The sequence below is a fragment of the Heteronotia binoei genome, chromosome 13, assembly GCF_032191835.1.
Source record: "Heteronotia binoei isolate CCM8104 ecotype False Entrance Well chromosome 13, APGP_CSIRO_Hbin_v1, whole genome shotgun sequence".
NCBI lineage: Eukaryota > Metazoa > Chordata > Lepidosauria > Squamata > Gekkonidae > Heteronotia > Heteronotia binoei.
Genome location: NC_083235.1, coordinates 33200439 through 33223734, shown reverse-complemented (window position 1 = coordinate 33223734; position 23296 = coordinate 33200439). Strand labels below are relative to the sequence as shown.

At 43.9% G+C, this 23296-nt stretch overlaps 1 protein-coding gene across 1 annotated transcript in view; it reads left to right on the top strand.

The window, feature by feature from the left end:
* The first annotated feature begins 5576 nt into the window (after window positions 1-5576).
* Window positions 5577-23296, top strand: part of BIN2 (bridging integrator 2) — a 41134-nt gene continuing 23414 nt past the window's right edge. Inside the window, exons 1-2 of the mRNA XM_060252466.1 lie at window positions 5577-5732; window positions 21542-21622. Of these exons, the coding sequence (XP_060108449.1) occupies window positions 5619-5732; window positions 21542-21622 (195 nt within the window). The 5' untranslated portion in view covers window positions 5577-5618. The remainder of the gene's footprint in view (window positions 5733-21541; window positions 21623-23296) is intronic.

The window sequence follows — 23296 nt, the reverse complement described above, 5'->3', positions numbered from 1 at the left end:
CGGCTATGAAGGCATAGGTGAAGCTTTATTGATATGTTACAAGTGCAGACCTTTCCCTTGTGTAGGCCTTGCCTGAAGTGAAACTAAGAATTACAAACATCATTAGGTAGTCCCCCCCCACCATAGCACATAGCAGTTCCCAAGGGAACATATCTCCTTATCTCTTGAGAAGTGAAGGCTATTCCATCCCAGCCTCTGTCTCCAGATGGTATAGTGGAAAGAGGGGGGGGGCACATTCCCAGGTGCTACCAAAATCTCCACTATGAGAGACAAGCACAGCTTGACCTCATAACATACTACATAGCAAAACAGTAACAATTACATATAAGACCACTCAGGAAGGAATGCATGACAAGAGACATTGAATGGATCCTGACAATACTTTGAATAAACCTTTATTGATCTCAAAGGTGCCACTAGACTGGGGGGGGGGGTGGAAATTACCTCACAAGGATGAAATGAAAAAGGATAAAATAATGTATGCCACCATGAGTTCCTAAGAGGAAGTGTGGGATAAATAGGCACTACATAAACTCATGGCAGTTAAACAGTACTATGCCTCAGAATGAGGATCAGGTATTCCGGTGCTGTTTTTGGAGCTGTTTTGTGAATATGTCAAAGCCCTCAAGTGTGAACTCCCCTTAGCAGAATCTATGATTGCAGGTGATCTTAACACTAGGGTGGTAAAAGACAACCAACTTCTGCATGATGTTACAAGTTTAGATACTAACAATCCATCATTTGAGAATTTTATCCCCATAAGAGACTCTAAAGATCTTTATGTTGACTTGGTGGGGATATGTCTAGCCAAAGTTTGTATGTCATCCAGCAGATTAATTTTAAATGGGTCTCTTCCTCACAAGAAGAAGAAGAAGATATTGGATTTATATCCCGCCCTCCACTCCGAAGAGTCTCAGAGCGGCTCACAATCTCCTTTACCTTCCTCCCCCACAACAGACACCCTGTGAGGTGGGTGGGGCTGGAGAGGGCTCTCACAGCAGCTGCCCTTTCAAGGACAACCTCTGCCAGAGCTATGGCTGACCCAAGGCCATGCTAGCAGGTGCAAGTGGAGGAGTGGGAAATCAAACCCGGTTCTTCCAGATAAGAGTCCGCACACTTAACCACTACACCAAACTGGCTCTCCACACCAAACTGGCTCTCACAACATGCATGGTGAATACACTTTTGGCTCTAGCCTGGGCTGTAGTGTAATTGATTATGCTATTGTTTCTCCAAATCTGAAATGATGGATTTGGGATTTTTTTGTGGGCACACATGATGATAGTGACCATTTCCCATTGATCACTGTCTTATCTGGCAAGGAATTAATTTGTACATCTTTTACCTCTTTCCCAGGAATTTTTGCCTACTTTTTGGGGAATCAAATGATCCCCACAAATAAAGCAGGAGTCAAGTCGCACCTTTAAGACCAACCAAGTTTTATTCAGAATGTAAGCTTTCATGTGCCCTCTAAACACACTTCATCAGACGAGGGAATACCTGATCCCCTCATCTGATGAAGTGTGCTTAGAGAGCACACGAAAGCTTAACGTTCTGAATAAAACTTGGTTGGTCTTAAAGGTGAAACTTGACTCCTGCTTTGTTCAACTGCTTCAAACCAACACAGCTGCCCTCTTGGATCTCCTCACAAATAAAGGCATTTAATATATTCTGGTGGGGCCAGTAAGCCAGCCCAACATCTAACCAATGCTGCTCCATGTGTATCCCTTCCTGTCTTAGCAAACCCCACAGTTACTGATATGCCGGTCTGGCATCCAGTAACTCTAGAGGAAATCATTGATTTATTGAAGGATTTAAAGCACCAGGCCCTGATGGCCTTCCCGCTGAGGTATTCACAAAGTTTGCTGATTGGTGGCTCTTGCCCCTTGCAAAATTGTTCTCTTTCATTGATTTGCATGGCTCCATCCCAGACTCTTGGCTTGATTCTATAAGTATCCCAATATACAAAAGGGGGGGGGGGGTTGGAGTTACCAGAAAATTTCTGCCCCATTAGTTTATTATCTATAGTGGGCAAATTGTATGCCAAACATTTAGAACTCTGATTAACTGACTGGATGCGCCTAGGCAACATCATAGGTCCTGAACAGATTGGCTTCTCCAAAGGCAAATCTGCTATGGACCATTGCTGCACTCTGGCCTTCCTTGCTGAAAAATATATGCATACCGGGGAAAAAAAATGATATGCTGCCTTCATCGATTTTAAGGGCGCTTTTGATTCAATAGATAGAGCCCAACTATGGATTAAGCTAGGTTTCCTGGGAATGGACCCTCATCTGCTATTTCTCTTGAGGAAACTTCATTCTAATACTTTTTGCCAAGTGAAATTTTCTTCTAGGGGTGATTTGACTAGCAAAATCCCAGTGTTAAAGGGGGTTAAACAAGGTTGCGTGCTGGCCCCACATCTTTTAAATTTATTTTTAACTGACCTGGCACAATTTTTGAACCCTATTAATGGTCATCCGCCTAAACTAGCAGGCCGAGTGGTCCCCTTATTACTTTATGCCGATAATACTACCATCCTCTCTTGCACAAGTGTGGGCCTGCAAAGGTGTTTGAATGCCTTCTATGACTACTGTAATTGTAATTCACTCTCTATCAATTATGCCAAAGCTAAAGTAGTTGTCTTTTCAAATACTGGCGCCCACAGAAATGGTTTATTGGCAACTCAACAATCGAGCAAACAAAATTTTTTAAATACTTGGGGATCACTTTTAATCACAAGTTAAACTGGGTTTCACATTGTAACAACACTGTCAACTTGCAAAAAATCCTCTTGATGCACTTTCTCCCTATAATTGCTTGGTGGCTACTATTAACTCGTCTATTCCAACAGCAATTCAAAGGCTCTTATAGTCCCTCCAGAAGAAGTATTGATTCTGGAGAATGTCAGAGCCTAAAGTCTGAGCTACATGCTATTTACTGTGTTTACTGCAATAGCAAGGCTACTAACATACTTTAGGAGTACTTTCAATTGAAAAAACAATTTCAAGTCACCATAGCATATAAAAAGTGGCAATACTCTAACAGAGCAGCGATTCGTTAATTAAGGCATCTTTATCGAAGAACAGTAACATTTTGGCTACTATTTGCTGGGGCATGTAGGGACAGGTGTCAATCCTCCATTTGTTCTATACCTGCTCAGACTTGGACAGATTATTTTTTAAAGATCTTCTTTGATTCTTCCACGACTGTGTCTGAGCATCAAGAAGAATCCCCATTGGATCTGCCTGAATGGCCTCCAGTTAGTCTATGTGAAATTAAAAGTCTAATAAATAAACTAAAAGCTGGGAAGGAAGGCCCCAGGTCCAGAATTTTCTGGACTTTTTCCAGAATTATTTAAAGACTGTTCGGACTGGTGGGCTTCACCACTGGCTGCACTTTTCACCATCATAGACAACACAAGGATTGTTCCTGATTAATGGACAAATGGCATCTTAGTCCCAGGGGTTTTTTTTTAGAAAGGGACCCCAGTTATCCAGGAAATTATCTGATTAGTTTACTCTCAGGAGTGGGTAAACTTTATGCTAGACATCTATTGCCCAAACTTACTTCCTGGATGTCATATCAAAATATTTTGGGAGCTGAACAGATTGGATTCTGTGAGGGGAAATAATCATTAGACCATTGCATAACCCTTGCCCATTTGGCAGAGAAATATAGTGGTGGGGGGGGGGGACTATTTACCACATTTCTAGACTTAAAAGGAGCTTTTGACTCAGTACCTAGGAACATTTTGTGGGATAAGTGGCACACAATGGAAATAGAAAAACAGCTACTGTTTCTTATTCAGAAATTATATTCTTCCATCAGCTGTCAAGTAAAACATGGAAACTCAGGTCTGTTAACATCTAAGACCACCATAAATCATGGAGTTAAGCAAGGTTGTATCTTGACTTCCTATTTATTCAGTCTGTTTTGAATAACTTAGATTCTACTTCACACGCAGTTGATGTCCACTTTCCTAAACTGGGTTCGCAAGCAGTCCCTTTATTATTGCATGCAGATGATGCGGTTGTATTATCCCACTCTCAAAAAGGTCTCAAGCATCTCCTACTTTTACATCTTATTATGAGACCAACCTGCTATCTGTTAACTTTGAAAAATAAAAAATTCTGGAGTTGTTGAGGTCTTGAAGGCAGCTTAATTGGTACATGAATGGCAACCCAATAGAGCAAGTTAAATATTTTAAATACTTAGCAGTCCTCTTTCAATATAATAGCAACTGGACAGCCTTGATGATATCAGAAATTGGTGACAGCAGCCATAAAAATATTCATAGTAACAGCCATCAGACAGGCATCCAGATAAATATCTGTTTTGTTGTTTTTTTCTTCAGCCACACTTTACCCTGGCTAAAGTAATGTAATCATAAAAATAAAAGATAATGCAGCTGAATAAAACAAAGAGGCACATGCATAGATCTCGGATTCAGTGGGAGCTCACAGGAGCACAGCTCCTGAACCCTTCTGAGAGTTCCACGTCCTTCTGAGAGTTCCACGTCCTTGTTCATTGAATAGTAGCTGCAGCTGCATAACACTCCCTGGATGAGGTCCACCACCTGTTTTTCTACAAAATGACCCTTGTGCATACCAATTTGTCCAGTACTTAAATATAAACTCCATAATACAAAACATAAACTTGTAAAGGTAAGCTGTATTAATACGGAGCCATGCCAATCTTATCAAGTTTCATTTTTCAATATTTTTCAAATATATCATACCAGTACAGATGTGGCACAACATGATATTTACTCATCTACAATTCAGATTTTATACTCTTACTTTTGTTCTTCTTTCAGACTCCCCCCCCCTTCCAGTTGCTGCTATATCCAGATCTTGAGATGGTGTTTTCATGTCATCAGTTCTGATGTGCAACCAAAGTCGTCTTATGCATTTATTTTACTTAACCCCATGTTCAGTGCTGCAACCACCAACTTGCAAAGGAAGAGAACTGGAACTACAAGATCAAGGGAACAAAAAGTGGCTGAATAGAATTCTATCACATTTCAGAGGAGACCAGAGGGTGGCCAGTTTACTGAGGCTGTTTAAAGCATAGTATAAAGCCAAGCAGAATAGGCTCTGGTTAATACTTGGATGGGAGACTGTTGAGGTAGTCCAGGGATGCTACTCAGAGGTAGGCAATGGCAAACAGCCTCTTGCCTTGAAATCCCTACAGCCGTGACTTGACAGCACTTTCTACCACCCATGTTAACTCATGTAGTGCTTTCTTTCATTAGTCAATCTGAAAGCTCTTTTAAGTTGGAATTCCACAAATATATCTATAAAACTGTTGAAGGAAAATGTCTTAAACCTTATTCAATAGCATATGTAATATAGTGACGAATTCACCCCTGCATGTGCCACAAATAGATAGCACTAACTGGCATTTCTAAGCACAGAACCTGCTCCAAAACATGACTAGATGGATCTCGGTCTCATCCAGACAGTTAGTTTTTGTATTATGTGTAAAGGAAGCTTGGCTTACCCAGCATTCAGCTGAGGAGGCAAACACGCCCAAAACCGAGCCTAGTGGCAACTGACACTTCTTTCTTAAGCTTCCTTCCACAGAAGTGAGAAAAAAAATTAAACCACAACTTGATGCTGAAAACAGAAATTGCACAACGAGACACAGCCATGGCAGAAGGAAAGACGGGAAGCGCTGGGCTGTTTGCTAAGCGGGTCCAGAAGCAATTCAGCCGAGCCCAAGAGAAGGTACTGGTGCCAAGACACTTCTTTACATTTCTCTGCTTTATTATGGCCTGGAAACGAACATCTACACAGCTGTCCTTTCTCTTCTCAAAATTGTCTTGTGGAAATGAGGGAGATGAGGCAAAGCTAGAAAAGGAAGGAGGGCATCTTTGAAAATATTGGTCTTTGTTGCAAATAAGGTGGTACATGCCCCCAAATTAGTTGATGTGCTCTATTGAGAATGTTTGTCACAATTTCAGAATGCTTTTTGTTCTCTCCGTCTAAATGAACAAAATATTGGTTAAAAGATGGAGGTCTATGCCCACATCCTCATTCATTCAATATTTGTATTTATGGGAAATGCTGAATCTAATCTATCCTAGTGATTGACTATATTTTCATAGGGGGGGGCGGAATCCAGCTGAATCAATTAATTTGCTTATGAGGAACAGAAAACTCATGTTGTAAGAAACTCATGTTGTATTTGCACTTCAGCATTTCTGTTGATTTTCTGGATTTTGTATCAAAACTAAGCAGGAGTCCCGCAATACTTTAAGCTCACTACTTCGGATACACAGAGCATCCATCCAAAACAGCTGAAACAAAGCAGCATAGATTAACGCTATGCTTTGCTCTGACTCACAAAAAATTCGTGCTAGAATAAATTTCATGCTGGAATAAATTCAGTGGGCCACTGAACTTCTGTTTAATCTTGCTATAACAAGCTAACACAGTTACCCTTCTGCATTTTGTAACATTGCAACATATATACAAGAACTTATATGCACGTTTAATATGCTTCATCAGCACATTCATTCCGTAACTGTGAAGGAAGACGGCATTCATTTTATTACAGAGCTTGATTGCTCCAGTGTGTATATGCTTGGGGGGAGGGTCAGTTTGTGTGACAAAATACACTTCTGGCTTTTGGTCTACTAGTCCGGAAAACAAGGTAAAACCTGAGAACACAGCAGTTGGCCATCTCGGCTCAACTAAAAAGATGGTCCACACATTACTTGATTTCTCATCGGGTTTGCTTGATGATCCACAGCTTAATGTATGAACTATAGAAAAGTGTTTGAGGAACAGTGAGGGGATATACAAGAGAGCCTGTATAGTGTGAAGGTGATAGTGGTGTTGGACTAGGATTAGAGAGTCCCAGGTTCAACTCCCCACTCTGCCATGGAAGCTCAATAAATGACCTTGAGCAAGTCTCTAAACCTAACCTAGTTAATGCGGGAGGGTGCTGATGTGAGGAAAATGTCGTAAGTGGCTTTGGGTCACCACTGGGGAGAAAAATCAGGCTATAGTAGGTTGCCAGGTCTGTGTTGGAAAATACCTGGAGACTTTGGCGATGGATCCAGAAGAGGGTGGGGTTTGGTAAGGGGAGGGGCTTCAGCATAGTACACTGCCATAGAGTCCATCCTTCAAAGCTGCCATTTTCACCACGGAAGCTGAACTCTGCCAGCCAGCTGAACTCTGCCAGTTCAGTTGTAAAAGCAGAAGATCTCCAGGCCTCACCTGGAGGCTGGCAATCCTAGGCTATACACAGGCCTCAGATTCAGCAGGAGCTCACAGGAGCATAGCTCCTGAACCTTCCTAAACCTTTCTGATGGTTCCCCCTCTCCTCCCCCCCCCCTACCTTGTCCATTGAATAGTAGGTGCAGCAGCATAACAATCCCTGGATTAGGAGAGTGGGCAGCCAGCCAGCCACCAGGGGCTTTGCCACACCCCCAGCAGTCCTCATTAACCCCTGGAGAAGCCCACACCACCCTTTCTCCATTTCTTATGTGATTTTGGGTGACAGATGGCTTGCTGACCTTTTGACTAGGGGGGGGGGTGGCCCAGGAGAGCCCCAGGTGAGCAAGGCCTGCTTGGGCAGGCTGGATCTCTAGCCAGCCCAAGCAGACCTCACTCGCCCGGGGCTCTCCTTTCTTGCATTGGTTGCTTTTGGCTGGGGGAAGAGCATATGCTAATGAGTTGTGCTAATGAGCTCTGTCACCTTTTTTTTTTTACAAAATGACACCTGGCTATACATGAATGAATGAATGAATGAATGAATGAATGAATGAATGAATGAATGAATGCTCAGTCTACCATGGATCGTTCACACATGCAATTCCTACACCCACCCCCGCCTCGAATTCAGCTGTTGGTTGGCATGCCTGTAATGACTAAAAGCTAAAATGTATACAGGTGGGGAGGCCTGGAATCTGGGAGATGCCTCTTCCCACTTGTGTAAATAATCTATTCTCTGAAAGGCTTTAAATGTTGACATGAGGACCTGTCTTTCAGTGAAATTCAGGTGATTCATATAGGAACAGAGCAGTTCTTTCAAAGCCAGTGTTTATTTGACTGGGTTTAGCAAACAAATAAAGCTCTGTGAACTGCTGACCCCCACTGAGCCTGGATCTAGAAAGTACTGCCCATGTCTAGCTATAAACCCTCAGGGTAGCCAAATCTGGCTTGGGAAGTTCCTGTAGTTTGGGGCACAGTGCTTGTGAATTGTAGAGCTTGGGGAGAGAGGTCAGCGGGGTAATGATGGCACTGTCTGCCCTCAAGCTGCCATTTTCTCTGGGGGAGATGCCCTCTGTGTTCTGGAAATCAGCTGAAGCTCCAGGAGAACTCAAGGCTTCATCTAGTGGTTGGCAGCCCTAATTATAAAAACCATTAGCAGCTTCTCTATGGCCTGACTTACACTTGCAGCAAAATGACATGAGTTGACAGAGGGCTGAGGTGATAGTGACAGTATGGAATGTACCACTTCAGCTAGTGTGCTGCAGCAATTAAGAGCGGTGGCCTCTAATCTGGAGAACCGGTAGGGTTGCCAGATCCTACCTTCTCGCCTGTAGGGGCTGGGAAGGAACTTTCCAGAAAGGGGGGGGGGGGGCAAGCTGACATCTTCAGTATGATAACATCCACTGGAAGTGATGTCATCACGTTAGGGGTGTCACGCAGTGGTGCTCTGGTATTGTAGGCAAAAACTTTATGGTTACCATAAGTTTTTTGCCCAAAATACCAGAGCATTACCATATAATGTCCCTGGCATGATGACATCACTTCCACATGCTGAGGATGTCATGCCAGGTGGTTTTAGACCGGGCCCTGCAGGATATGGCAACTTGGTTGAGGAGGAGCGGGCTGAAATTGAATCCAGTGAAGACAGAAGTCCTTTGTCTAGGTCGGGGCGCTCGGGGAGGGGAAATACCTCTCCCAGTCTTCGACGGGGCGCCGCTGAAAGCGGCGCGCCAGGTCAGGAGCCTGGGAGTCTTACTGGAGCCTTCACTATCAATGGAGGCCCAGATTGCAGCCACTGCCAAGTCAGCCTTCTTCCATCTAAGACGGGCAAAGCAGTTGGCCCCCTTCCTAGAGCGCCAAGATCTGGCAACGGTGATCCATGCAACGGTCACCTCGAGACTGGATTACTGTAATGCCCTCTAAATGGGGCTGCCTCTGTACCGAACCCGGAAGCTGCAGCTGGTGCAGAATGCGGCGGCTAGACTGCTGTTGGGGCTTCCCAAGTGGGAGCACATACAGCCTGGGCTGCGTGAGCTGCACTGGCTGCCAGTTGTATACCGGGTTCGTTACAAAGTGCTGGTCATTACCTTTAAAGCCCTATATGGTCGAGGACCTGTCTACCTTAGGGACCGTCTCTCCCTATATGAACCCCAGAGAGCACTGAGGTCAGCCCGGAAAAACTTGTTGACTATTCCCGGACCGAGAGAGGTGAACTTGCAAAGCACCCGTAACCGGGCCTTCTCCTCTATAGCTCCGAGCCTATGGAACCAACTTCCAGAGGAAATGCGGGCCCTGCGGGACCTTGAACAGTTCCGCAGGGCCTGCAAGACCTTCCTCTTCCGATTGGCTTTCGCTGAAGAAGGAAAAGAAAAACTGCTATCATAAAAGCAAATATAGCATTAGCACTTTTATTAATTAACTTTTAAAATTTAATCTGAATTTTAATTAAACTGTTTAAATGTAATTTTATTTATTCCTGTATGATTGAAGCTTGAATTGTGCTATTAGCCGCCCTGAGCCTGCTCTAGCGGGGAGGGCAGGATACAAATAAAATTTGTTGTTGTTGTTGTTACCACAGAGTTTTTGCCCAAAATACCAAACGTCACCATACAATGTTCCTGGCATGATGACATCACTTCCACATGCTGGTGATGTCACACTGCGTGGTGGCTGTTGGGGGTGGGGCTTCCCTTACTGGGCAGCTGGCTGGCAACAGGCAGGAGCCTGTGAAATTGAGGGGTCCCATGCTCCCACCTTGGGGCTAAAATAAATATAAAAGGGAGAATCATGGGGAGATAGCAAACAAAAAAAATGCAAACAAAAAAAAGTGATCAAATAACAAAAACACTAGCAAACAAAAAAAATGCCGTGATCAAATAACAAAAACACTCAATACCAATAATAACAAATTTGTCAAATTTTAAACACAGTGATATCAACACATCCCATTAGTACAACATTTCACAGGGTAGGTAACATTTGTCGGACAATCTGCAGCATCAAAGCATATATGAATCTTCATGGGGAAACCAATCCCAACAATAAAGTGCTGAGTGCTAAAAAAGTACTCGTATTTAGAAGTGTCATGTTTTCATTCAAAAGTCCATTTCCAGAAGACTCCACAAGGTCCTCCTCCAATGGAGCCGGGCTGACATTTGCCACACTGTTTCAAATCCCTTTGCCAAAGAGGGGAGTCTGAAGTTCTTCCAAAATTTTTCATACCAGAAAAGTATTCAGGAGCTCATGCAAGCACACACAATCCTTTCAAGGGCATATCACCATGGCAAATGTGTGAAATGCTGTACTAATGAGATGTGTTGATATCACTGTATTTAAAATGTGACAAAATTATTATTATTGGTATTGAGTGTTTTCATTATTTGATTTCACCTGGGGGCTAGCAACCCTAGATTCACCACATCTCCACATGAAGCCTGCTGGATGACCTTGGGCCAGTCACAGTTTTCTCAGAACTCTCTCAGCCCCACCTACCTCACAAGGTGCCTCTTTTGGGGAGAGGAAGAGAAGGCGATTGTAAGCCGCTTTGTGACTACTCAGTGTAGAAAAAAGCGGAGTATAAAAACCAACTCTTCTTCAGCTGAAGGACTGGATTTTGTCAAAGTCATAATTCCATGCAATGGGGAAACTAACTCTGCATGTAAAGGCAGGGTTGTGGCTAGAAATTTCCCACTGTTACAACTGATCTCCAGGCAACATATCAGTTCACCTGGAGAAAATAACTGCTTTGGAAGATGGACTCTCCATTGAACTCCTTCCATTCCCCAAACCTTACCCTCCTCAGGTTTAGGGTTGCCAATCCCCAGGTGGGGGCAAGTGATCCCCCAGTATGGAGGCCCTCCCCCACTTCAGGGTTATCAGAAAGGGAGGGGAGGGAAATGGCTATCCTATGGAGACCAATTCCCATAGGATATAATGGAGAATTGATCTGTGGATATCTGGGGCTCTGGGGGGCTGGTTTTTTTTAGATAGAAGCATCAAATTTTCAGCATAGCATTTGGAGCCTCTCCTTGAAACACCCCCAAGTTTAAAAAAGATTGAATCAGGGGGGTCCAATTCTATGAGCCCCAAAGGGGTGCCCCTAACCTTCATTATTTCCAATGGTGGGAAGGCATTTAAAAGACATGCAGGCCCTCTAAATGTAATGGCCAGAACTCCCTTCACAGTTCAGTTGTGCTTGTCACACCCTTGCTTCTGGCTCCACCCCCAAAGTCCCCAGATATTTCTTGAGTCAGATCTGGCAACCCTCCTCAGGCTCCACCCCCAAAATCTCTAGATATTTCTCAACCTGAAGGTGGCAACCCTATGCAAAGGGGTAGGCTAGAACCTGCCTCTGTGATGTTCTCATTTTTTAATGCCTGCTGTTTTTTTTATGTGAGGAGACACTGAAACTGGGACTTTTTCCACCTGCAGCCCATTCTACCATCTCATGATTCTACCTGCTGCATAAACTAGACCTAAGATATTAGAGTTAAATGGAGTGGGAGGGGAATAAATTCTGTCAAGCTCAAATGAACTTGACTGACTGAACTCAGCATGAACCTGACCAGAAAGAAGGTAAACAACTCAGGAAGTGGAGTCAATACCTTGTTTCTTTCAGTCACATAATTTCCTCCCTGAGCACAAGATCCTTAAAAGGGCAGAGGCGTGCAGCTGAGTACAGTCTATTTGGTATCTTGTTCCCCAATTGTTATAGAAGAATACAGCTCCTTCTTTGGTCCGTTTCCTCACACAGCTCTTCCTATCTGTCTCTGGATTGTGTCCGGTCTAGTGGACAGCAGTCGAGTTGTCTGGTCTGTCTTTGAACTCAGTTCAAAATGCCATGGCTGCTTTATCCCTAAAGCTTTAGAATAACAGAGTATTTAAACCACATTACAACTGGAAACATTTAGACTGTGGCTGTCAAAAGCCAGCTAAATAAGACGGTCTAAGGATCTATTGCTGTGACCTGTGCAGCTGAGGCTAGCCCGATTTCCTCAGATCTCAGAAACTAAGCAGAGTTGGTCCTAGTAGTATTTGAATGGGAGACCTTCAGGAAATACCAGGGTCATGACATGGACTCAGGCAATGGCAAACCACTTTTGAAGGTCTCTTGCCTTGAAAACTCTACAGGGTTGCCACATGTCAGCTTTGACTTGACAGCACACACACACACACACAAGAATCCCCCAGAGGCACAATGCCACAATTACAGGAGAGTTGACAGAATTCCCATTCTGCACCAGTCATAAAAAGAACAGTAGGTTTGTTAAAGTATATGCGAGGGGTGTCAAACTCATTTGTTAAGCGGGCCAGATCTGCCATAAATGAGGCCTTGTCAGTCCGGGCCATGTGTGTACCTATTTAAGATTAGGAAAGCAGAGATATGAACTTTATAAAGGACACAGACAAATGCAATTAAAGTTTTTAAAAAAAAAACTTAAAATAAAACATGCTTAAAACATTAGCACTAGTTGGTCTTAAAGGCGCTTTTTTTGTATTTCTCCCATGGGATCCAGAGAACTGGGTAAAGGAAGCTCTGGCTCTTTCCTTCCTTCCCCAGGGGACCATAGAAGAAATTGAGGCTTGGCTCAGTAGCTCTGCAGTACAATTGAGAGAGCCCGGCAAAGCAAGCTCTGCCTCCCCCACTTTCTCCCCAAGGCAGGAGCCTCAGCCTATGAAGAAAACAGAGGTTTTGCTCTGTAGCTCCTGTGCAATTGAGCAAGCCTGGCAAAGCAAGCTGTGATGCAGAAGGAAGCAAGAGAGAGAGAGAAGGAAGCAGATGGCAGCCAGTTGCTCAGGGGGCTGATAGGAGCCCTCTGAGGACCTAATTCAGTCCTGGGCCACATGTTTGACACCCCTGGTCCACGCTGTAGATATAACACCCCTATGCCTTGATTCCCTGACTCACAGTCACCAGTTCTCCATTATTCCCTTCTAGGTTTCTTTAACAATAACACTGTGAAATCCCTCTTTGCCATATTTTTGCCACAGTATTACTACATTCTCTTGAGCATGTTTATTCTACTTGGTACCACTTCCTCCATCCAACTCCTTCCTCAGCCAAATGTAATAGAATTTCAGTTTCCCTTCTCTACCGCTGGTAACACACACTCCCTCCCGAACTTAAGCATTATGAAATTTCTTCAGCCTCCTTGCTTCTCTTCTGGAAACATTCTGAGACGTATTGCTCCCTGAACAGCAAGACAGAAATGTCTGCAAGTTGGCATGTTCACAGCAACTCTGCTGATGGCTGTCAGAGGCTCCACCACAAGTGCAATGTAATATAGATTATAGAGGCCAGAAAGTGACTCAGTGGTAATTAATTCCATCTACTGTGTGAGGATGCAGGATTCTTCAATACATCAGCTCTTCTCAAGATAATCCAACTGCAATGCACCAAAAGCAATAATCAGCAGTGATCAGGGACTTATCGGCTCCCTGTCCCCTGTTTCAAAGGGTTCCAAACCGTCTTCCACACAGGGCAGGGCTAAGGTCAGGCTCATTATCTTCAATAGATTGTGCCATGCATCTTCATACTGGGAGAACGCAGAGCTGATTACACCAAGTAAATCAAGGGAATAGTCCAAATTCTGTGTTACAGAGGACAATGGGGAGAAGCATCTTACTTGGTAGCCATTTATTAAATATTTTAAAGCCTTTCACATACAGCATTTATGACAATCCTGGGGAATAAGTGCTTGCATGGTGCAGACCGCCACACACATGTGATCGACACAGTTAAATGCACACACTCTCCATTTTCCTGCACTGGACTGCCCATTGCTCTGGTGGTTTTGATGGCCCCTTTTAGTAGTTCCTTGTCAGATTTACTGCATATTTTGCAGTATTTCAAAGCCAGTAGTAACATGGACTTCTACAATTATATTGTGTTATCACTGTGTTGTTTCAGTCCCTTTCCTTAGTAACTCATAAGTAGTGTTGTGACAAGCTCCAAAGCAGATGGATTCAGATGCTGGATTTTAGGTTCTGCCTCTACCTCTAATAAGGTATATTGCCATTTTTGATTGCATGCTGATTTGTCTGTCTGGTGAATGTCATTCACTCTTTTGATAGACTGGTAGTGCTGGGGAGGAATCAGTGATTATGCTACACCAACAGCGCTGAGAAAAGATTCTGGAAGAAAAATGCACTTTGCTAGGCAAGATGGTTAAAACGCCAGGGTTGCGTTTTTGGAAATGCTACCCATTAATGCACAAGGCATGCTAAACAAGTTGAGATTTAGTTTGATGTAGTGGTTAAGTGTGCGGACTCTTATCTGGGAGAACAGGGTTTGATTCCCCACTCCTCCACTCACACCTGCTGGAATGGCCTTGGGTTAGTCATAGCTCTGGCAGAGGTTGTCCTTGAAAGGGCAGCTGCTGTGAGAGTCCTCTCAGCCCCACCCACACAGGGTGTTTGTTGTGGGGGGAGAAGACATGGGAGATTGTAAGCCATTCTGAGTCTTTGATTCAGGGAGAAGGGCAGGGTATAAATCTGCAATTCTTCTTCTAGAAGAAGATATTGGATTTATACCCCGCCCTTCACTCAGAGTGATTTACAATCTGCTTCCCTTCCTCTCCCCACAACAGATACCCTGTGAGGTAGGTGGGGTTGAGAGAGCTCTGAGAGAACTACTCACGAGAGAACAGCTCTGATAGAATTGTGATTAACCAAGGTCATCCAGCTGGCTTCTTGTGCAGAAATGGGGAATCAAACCCAGTTCTCCAGACTAGAGTCCATTGCTCTTAACCACTACACCAAACTGGCTCTCAATATCTGGATAAGACAATGATGTCAAGAGGGAGGTTTTCAACTTGTTAGGCATGGCACAATATTTTTAAGGGCAACTAGAATGATTAAAGGGTTGGAACATTTTTCCTGTGATGAGCTTGGGGCTCTTTCCTGCACTGGAGAACCAGTTTGGTGTAGTGGTTATGTGTGCGGACTCTTATCTGGGAGAACTGGGTTTGATTCCCCACTCCTCCACTTGCACCTGCTGGAATGGCCTTGGGTCAGCCATAGCTCTGGCAGAGGTTGTCCTTGAAAGGACAGCTGCTGTGAGAGCTCTCTCAACCCCACCAACCTCACAGGGTGTCTGTTGTGGGGGAAGAAGATATAGGAGATTGTAAGCCGCTCTGAGTCTCTGTTTCAGAGAGAAGGGTGGGGCATAAATCTGCAATTCTTCACCCAAAGAGTGATTAACAAATGGAATTCACTACCACAGGAGGTGGTGGTAGCTACAAGCATAGACAGCTTCAAGAGGGGATTGGATAAACATATGGAGCAGAGGTCCATCAGTGGCTATTAGCCACAGCATATTGATGGAACTCTCTGCCTGGGGCAGTAATGCTCTGTATTCTTGGTTCTTGGGGGGGCAACAGTGTGAGGGCTTCTAGTGTCCTGGCCCTACTGATGGACCTCCTGATGGTCCCTGTTTTTTTGGCCACTGTGTGACACAGTGTGTTAGACTGGATGAGCCGTTGGCCTGATTCAACATGGTTTTTCTTATGTTTTTATGTAATGACACTGTGCCAAATAGGATTCTGGATGAGATGGACCCTTGATCTGATCCAGCAGGACTCAGGAGGCCAAACCGTGCATTATGGAGTACCCAGGTTGGGACTGGGGTCCCTGTCCTCTGTAAAAGTTAGGCTTGAGTTGTTGTGGCTTCTTCTCATTTTCCAAATGTCTGCTGCCCAATTCTGATTAGGACTGCAGCCATCTCACTGAGAAGAGAATTCAGCCTTTCCTCCCTCTATGTCATTTTCCCAACCTGAAACAGTCCTGAGAAGAGATTCTGTTTAGGATTGCCAGCCCTGGATTGGGAAATACCTGGGTGGGGTTTGGGGAGGGATCTCAGCAGAGTATAATGCCATAGAGTCAACTGTCCACAGTAGCCATTTTCTCCAGGGAAACTGATCTAAGTCATCTGGAGAGCAATTGTAATAGAGGGAGATCTCCAGGGGCCATCTGGAGATTGGCTGCCCTAGTTCCACTTGACCTGTCAACTCCAACTTGAGTCTGACTGTTACACAGAAGGCAGATGACAGACCTAGCCTGAGAAATTCATAATGATGTATGCATGATGATGTTACATTAATCTGGAGATCAATAATCACTGAAGGAACATGAGAGTTCTCCCCTTAGCCACTGCATTGGATAGCTGCACAAATAACTATCTGCTTCTACCAGCTGAATGTTTGCACTAGGAGAATTCATATTTATTTATTTATTTATTTATTTATTTATTTATTTATTTATTTATTTATTTATTTTTCACATTTATATCCCGCCCTCCCCGCCGAAGCAGGCTTAGGATGGCTGAATCCTGAAGGAAGGCCAATATCCACCTCATGAATATACGTTGGCTGATAACTATTCTGTGCACTCAGGAGTTGATAACTGAAATATTATGAGCCCAGCCAAAGCTGTGTGTTATCTGTTAGAAGTTTTAATAGTTTGGTGAAGTGGTTACGTGCACAGGTTCTGGGAAAACTGGGTTTGATTCCCCACTCCTCCACATCCACCTGCTGATGTGACCTTGATTCAGTCACAAGTTCTCACAGAGCTGTTCCTCTCAAAAGCAGTTTTTCTGAGAGCTCTCTCAGCTCCATCTACCTCACAGGGTGTGTGTTGTGAGGAAGGGGGAGGGGAGGGAAAGGAGATTGAAAGCTGCTCTCCTTTGGATAGTGAAGGGTGGAGTATAAATCCAATCTCCTCCTCCTCCTCCTCCTCCTCTTCTTCCTCTTCTTCCCATCCTTATTTCTCCTATCCCTGGTAAGGAATAAAAGCTATTTTTAATTCCTTTCCCCAGATATCCCATCTGAAATAACTGCATTTAGAAGACCAGACTGCATTGGACTAGATGGCCTGGATGGCCCCTTCCAACTGTGTATTCTATGATTCTGTGACCACTTTGGTTCAGTCTGTCAGAAGAAGGCTAAAGATCACTCTGGTCTAACCACAGAGCATGCTACCTTTAGTCAAATGGCATTTAAAATCTCAACAGCCCAAGTACCAGACAGGGCAAGTATGAGCAGTGGTGAGAGCTGGCTCCTTGTTGGAGGTGGAGAGGCCCATTGGTTGCTGCCATCCAGAATAGAGTCCAAGGCAGCTGCACGTTAACTAAGTGCATGTCAAAGGCCATTCTGAGAGACGACAAGCTCCTTTAATAATCTTTTCTTATTCAGAGGACCCTGGGAGATGTAGTTCTGAGAGATGAATGAGGTACGTCTAATAAAAGTACTGTTTTCCACCTCCTCACCAAACTATACACACAACATGTCTTTGAGGCAAGCCATGACAATTAAATTAGATTGCTGTGATACTGACACAGGTTGTGGTGTGTATTTGACTTAAGGATGATATATTAGGGCAACAAAGGTTGCTGATTTGAACAATGGCTGAGGGTTGTAAGTGGGCCATTTTTACAAGGCAGAATTAAACTTAGAGAGACCTTTTGGCAAATGTTCATGCTTGCCTCTAGTGGCTTGTGCTTTTTTTTCCCAGCGCACGTGCATCTTGCATTGTTCTACGCCTACGAGTTAGGATGTGGGAAGCTGCAGAAACCTACTTATTTTAGTCACACAGCCACAAAAACAAGTGACATTTCTTTTGGTGATGGTGGAAAGTGCTGTGAAGTCACAGCTGACATTTGCAACCCTGTATTTTCAAGGCAAGAAACAGGTGGTTTTTGCTTGCCTTCTGCATAGTGACCCTGGATTTTAAGTAGTCTCCCATTCAAATACCAACCAGGACCAACTGTGCTTAGCTTCAGAAATCTAACAAGATCAGACTAGCCTAGGCTATCCAGGGCAACATTTGTTTTCTTGTGTTAAAAAAGCAAAAATTGCCTCTATAGTTGTAGAATAGGTTTACTAGTTTTCAGTGCTGAAATCCGTGCTGTTTTAAGACCAAATAGATTACAACTCGTCCTGCCTGTATTCTCTCTGGTACTCCAGCTAGCTTCCCTTTTGCAAAAGACCTAAAATATTGTTTGTTAGGTGGGAGGAAGAGACATACAAAACGGACCAAACAGTTACCGTAGGTGTTAGAGTAGATACAGGTGGGCAGCCGTGTTGGTCTGAAGCAGTAGAACAATGCAGGAGTCAAGTATCACCTTTAAGACCAACAAACTTTTATTCAGAATGTAAGCTTTCCTATGCATGCACACTTCTTCAGACGAGGGATGAGGTACAGTAAGCAGAGCTACATATAGCTGCTGGGGTTTAGAATGCAAATTAAAGTGGTAAAAGTTAAAATCCAATAGCAGAACAGTAAAATTAGCAAATTCAGAAAACCTTTGATCTGAGTTAGAATAATTCCTCATTGATGCTGTTAAATTCCAAATGCTGAGACTTCACAAGGCACATTAAATGATGATACTCCTGTGACTCTAAGGGCCAGGATTCTCTAACACAGGTGCCCAACCATTTTCCAAGGGAGAAGCAAGTTTCTGGTTTTTAACTGGTCTTTCTAGTATGTATCTTGACTAGGCCAAGACTATGCCATCCCACAGGAGAAAGACAGAGGTTGAGACAGAGTGCTGTGTCTTAAGGGCTTCACTTTTTTTCACCATCAAGTCATAGGTGACTTATGGTGACCCATGGGGTCTTCAAGACAAGAGACATCCTGTGCTGATTTGCCATTGCCTGCCTCTACGTCATGACCCTGGTATTCCTTGGTGGTCTCCCTTCCAAATACTGATCAGGGAAACCCTGCAAAACTTCTGAGAAATGACATCGGGCTAGCCTGGGCTATCCAGGTCAGGGCCTTAAGGGCATCGCTGTACTACAAACCTATATTTACCTGATAGACTGTCCAGGGCCAGAGCATAGGGTTCTGCCACCTGAGGCAGAACACCAATGCTTGCCCACCCTCTCTCCCACCGGGGAAATTTTTTGTGCATGCAGAAAGTGTGCATGATGACGTCACCCAGAGGTGCCGTCATCACGTCGGTCACTGAAGCCCCATTGTTTCTGGACGCTGAGGGATTGGGGGAGTTCCTCTGACCCCTCAGCACCCATAAAGAATGTGCAGCGCTTTCAGTCATCGGCATTCTCTGAGTTCTGAGAATGCCGAGGACTGAAAGCAATATTGTTTCTGAGCACTGAGGGGCTGGGGGAGTTCCTCTGACTCCTCAGTGTCCAGTCAGAGGCTCAGGGATGGCGTGAGCGGGGAGAGGGGTGCCCTCCTTCCACCCGTTGGGAGCTGCCCCCCTAGGCAATTGCCTAGGTCACCTACTCCCACACGCCAGCTGTGAGACTGTCCTGTCTTCTGCAGAGAATCCTCAACATTATAGGTAGATGAGGGTGCTAAGAACTGAGCCTCCATTTTTGTATATATTTTCCATGATTCCAGAAAGAATAGCCTGAAAAAGAATGTGTTTTTTAAAATGTTTTAAATAATGGGACTTTTCCATTTTCCACAATATTTCTTTGTGGTGATTAATGCAAACCGCAGGATTTGTCAAGCCCTGAGACTGAATACTTTTAAAGGTATATTTTCCATAGCATATCCATGATCAAAAATGTTGTAACCCAACATAAACTTTCAAAAAGCAGTGCATGATCTTCATTATGCCCTCCAGCATATGGAACTTGCTTAGTAAACGTTTTCTCTACCCTAGCCCTTGACCTCTTGTCCCACTATTGCACATCGTAGCATAATGCTGTAAGCTGCCCTGAGCCCACTTCGTCAGGAAGGGTGGGATAGAAATCACATTAATTAAAAAATAGAAATCACATTAATAAATGAAATAGTCCCTCTATGCTCAGATGCACTGTATTTTCTAATACCAGGTATGGGAGAGAGTCAGCAGGAGAGCACACAGAAGGAAACATGTCACTGGACATAGTTAGAAATATTATAACCTTTTAGTCTCATCCCGCAACATAATTAAATATGCATACTTCAGCCATGCCCACAGAGAATCATATACATAGGATGGGTTTGGAGAGTTAACACTATGGTTTCCTTTAACTTCCTCAAAACCAATTGTGCTGATCTTTAAAATAATGGAAACACATCTGTTTCGCTTGATGAAAATGAGTTTTTGTTTTGTTTCTATGTGACTGTTAGGGAGGGGAAGGAAACCTCAAAAGGAATGTTCCCAAAGTGCCCTGAATGAAAAGGGCAAGTTCCCTCTTTATTACAGCAACTTCAAAATAAACTAAAATACTATAAATATATTTTACCACCCTATTCAAGCCTGCAAAAGCTAGCTTTATTTTTTTTTTTTGTGGGATCACTGTGTGTTGTGATTGTAAATGTCATCAAACATTGCAAGTGCCAGACAGTTTCAGCTCTACAGAACCCTGAGGTCCAAATTTGTGAGGTGCAGGGCTTTTTTTGAGCAGGAACACACAGGAATGCAGTTCCAGCTGGTTTGGTGTCAGGGTGTGTGGTCTAATGTGCAAATAAGTTCCTGCTGGGCTTTTTCCTACAAAAAGCCCTATGTAAAACAATGGTGACATCCGGGGGTGTGGCCTAATATGCAAATGAGTTCCTGCTGGGCTTTTTCCTACAAAAAAAAGCCTTGGTGAGGTGTGCCAGCCAAGCCCTTAACCTGAAATAGGCACAAGATAGGATGCAGTATGAGGGAAAAGTTTCCAATGTCTACAGTTAACGTCTTGTTTACCTGTTCTTTATGTGCTAGTTTGCTAGTAGTGTACTGCACAATTCTAAGAATATTTTCCCACATTCTTGGAGTCCTTACTGACAAGAGCTGGGCTTAGCTGACTGAAACTGCTTCTGAGGTTCACAGCTTCTAGGACATAACAGTTAATTCTTAAACAAGTAAAGCAAGTGGCAATATAAAATGACATTTGTCATGCTAAAGGACAATCTTTCCTTCACAAGATACACCATTGTCTTGGCCTCAAATAGCCCTACAAGAGGTGTTGTTTGAGGGAGTCCATGAAGAGAAATGTGGTCCTGATCTAAACTGGGGCCCAGCACACCAAGGAACTGAAGTCCCAGCTGGGATCATACAACTAAAGTCTAATTTGAAAGACCTTGAGGTGACCTGTGCAATGGACATAGCCCAAGGAATTTGTACATGTAAAGCCCGGCCTCTGAGCTACAGTCCTTAGCAGGTAACCCATTCTTTCTTTTCTTTTCAGTATATTTTTTGTGGATTGTGGTACTGACAAATGTTGGAAACAGAATACTGTTCTAGATAGGCCATTTGTTTCATTTCAGCCTTGCTCTGTTAACTTTTTACAGACTCAGGTTGGGACTAAGGATATTCACTATGTGATGGAAAAGATAGATTTTAATGCAGTATTATCTTCTTTCTTTCCCATTCTCTGCAGGTTTTGCAGAAACTAGGGAAAACTGTGGAAACAAAAGATGAGCAGTTCGAGCAAAGCTCCTACAATTTCCAACAGCAGCAGGTTGTATCTAACAGAAGAGTGAGAGGCTCCCTGGCATTTTGGAAGTGTTGCGATGTTTTTTTTTTGGGGGGGGGGGAAGCACCAGTGTAAAGAAGGCTTCTTGAAATATGTGGGGTGTGTGTAAAAGATAGGCTTGAATAATCCTCCTGATGTTATATGAGATATTGATTTCTGGAAATGGAGGGGGAAATTATTCACAGAATAACTCAGTCTAATAATCAAAGTTGAAAAGTAACTCAGGAACCCAGTTAGTCTGTCCTTCCAGATCTCCTCCAGCCGTGTGTTCTGCTTGTTGTCATTTCAGACCCGCTCAAGCAACAAATACAAATCTCTCTAAAATATATCTCGTTTTTGTTCAGACTGAATTATAACCGGGTAATGTTCTCCTTGTCGCTTATTCAATCATAAACCGGGTCGATCTAGATATCTATATTCAGTCCAGTTCAGATTGTTGCAAATGCTCAGAGTTGTTTTTTGTCTTTTTGAAGCCACACTCGTGGAAAAGTGGGGGGAATCCACCTCTTTCCCTTTCTTTGAACTGTCCCATTTGTTGTTATGTAAAACAACCCATTAGCTGATGGTATTGAAAGGCAAACTTACTTGCAAGGTAGAATTTCAGTGCCTAAGGTAGAAGAGCGATGCATCAAAAGCTTGTTAGAAGAAGAAAGCAAGCGGTCGGGTGTTCACCTCTTTCTGCCATAATGGCGGCCGTGGCACTGGAGCACCGGAGCAAACAAGAAGGACAGGGAACAGCTGGCACTATTTCCCTGGCTCCCTGTGGAGCCCCTTGCTGACAGGAGACCCCTCCAGGGTCTCCCTAGAGATTCCGTGGCTGCAGCACCTCTCCAACTGCCCGGTTCAAGGGGGTCGCTAGAGACGAGCTCCGCGGACCCCCACCAAGCTTGAGGCAATGAAACCTGGAAAACAAGGAGGAAATTATTCATGCTTTTCTAAAAGTTTGTGAAGATATGGAATTAAGAGTCCTGTAGCAAGGGTACAATATGGCCTACCACTGTAGGGCTAGGTACAGACAGGCAGCTCTGTGCATGTGGGAGGCGTTTCAAATCGCTCCGCTACAAAGTAGACTGGAGAAATCCCATTCACATACTCCCCCATGAGGCTTCCATCTATCGTGTGGGGTGTGCTTTGGCACATTCACATGTTGCATGCCATCCCCTTAGTGCAGTTTTGGTTTCTTTTTTTCCCCTTACATTTTGGCCATGCACTTATGCACCCATGTGCTAATGCATTCCATGGCAGTTTTTTTAAAAAAATAATACCAGTGAGCACCTGGAGTGGATTGGCAGATTCACACTGCCAATCCATCTTGCTTGTGCACTCCTGCAGTCAGACACCAGGAAATGCAGGAAAGGTGTGACAGAAGATTTTGCTACCACTTACCTACTGGTAGCTATTTGATCTATCTCAGAGACATTGGAGAATGGGGTGAGTGCGAGAGAGGAATGGATGGCAGCTGTGTCTGTCTGACCTTGACTTTTTTAATCCGCCTGGGGGACATGCCTATGTTGGCTCAAATTGGCCATCTAAATCCAGGCTAGGTGTTGTATAAGAGAGATCCCAACACCCAGGCCCTGGGGGTTTTTTGCTATTTCTCTTCCCTTGCTTGTTTAGAAAACCAAACCAGCATAACATTTATTTAGTAAATAATATGCA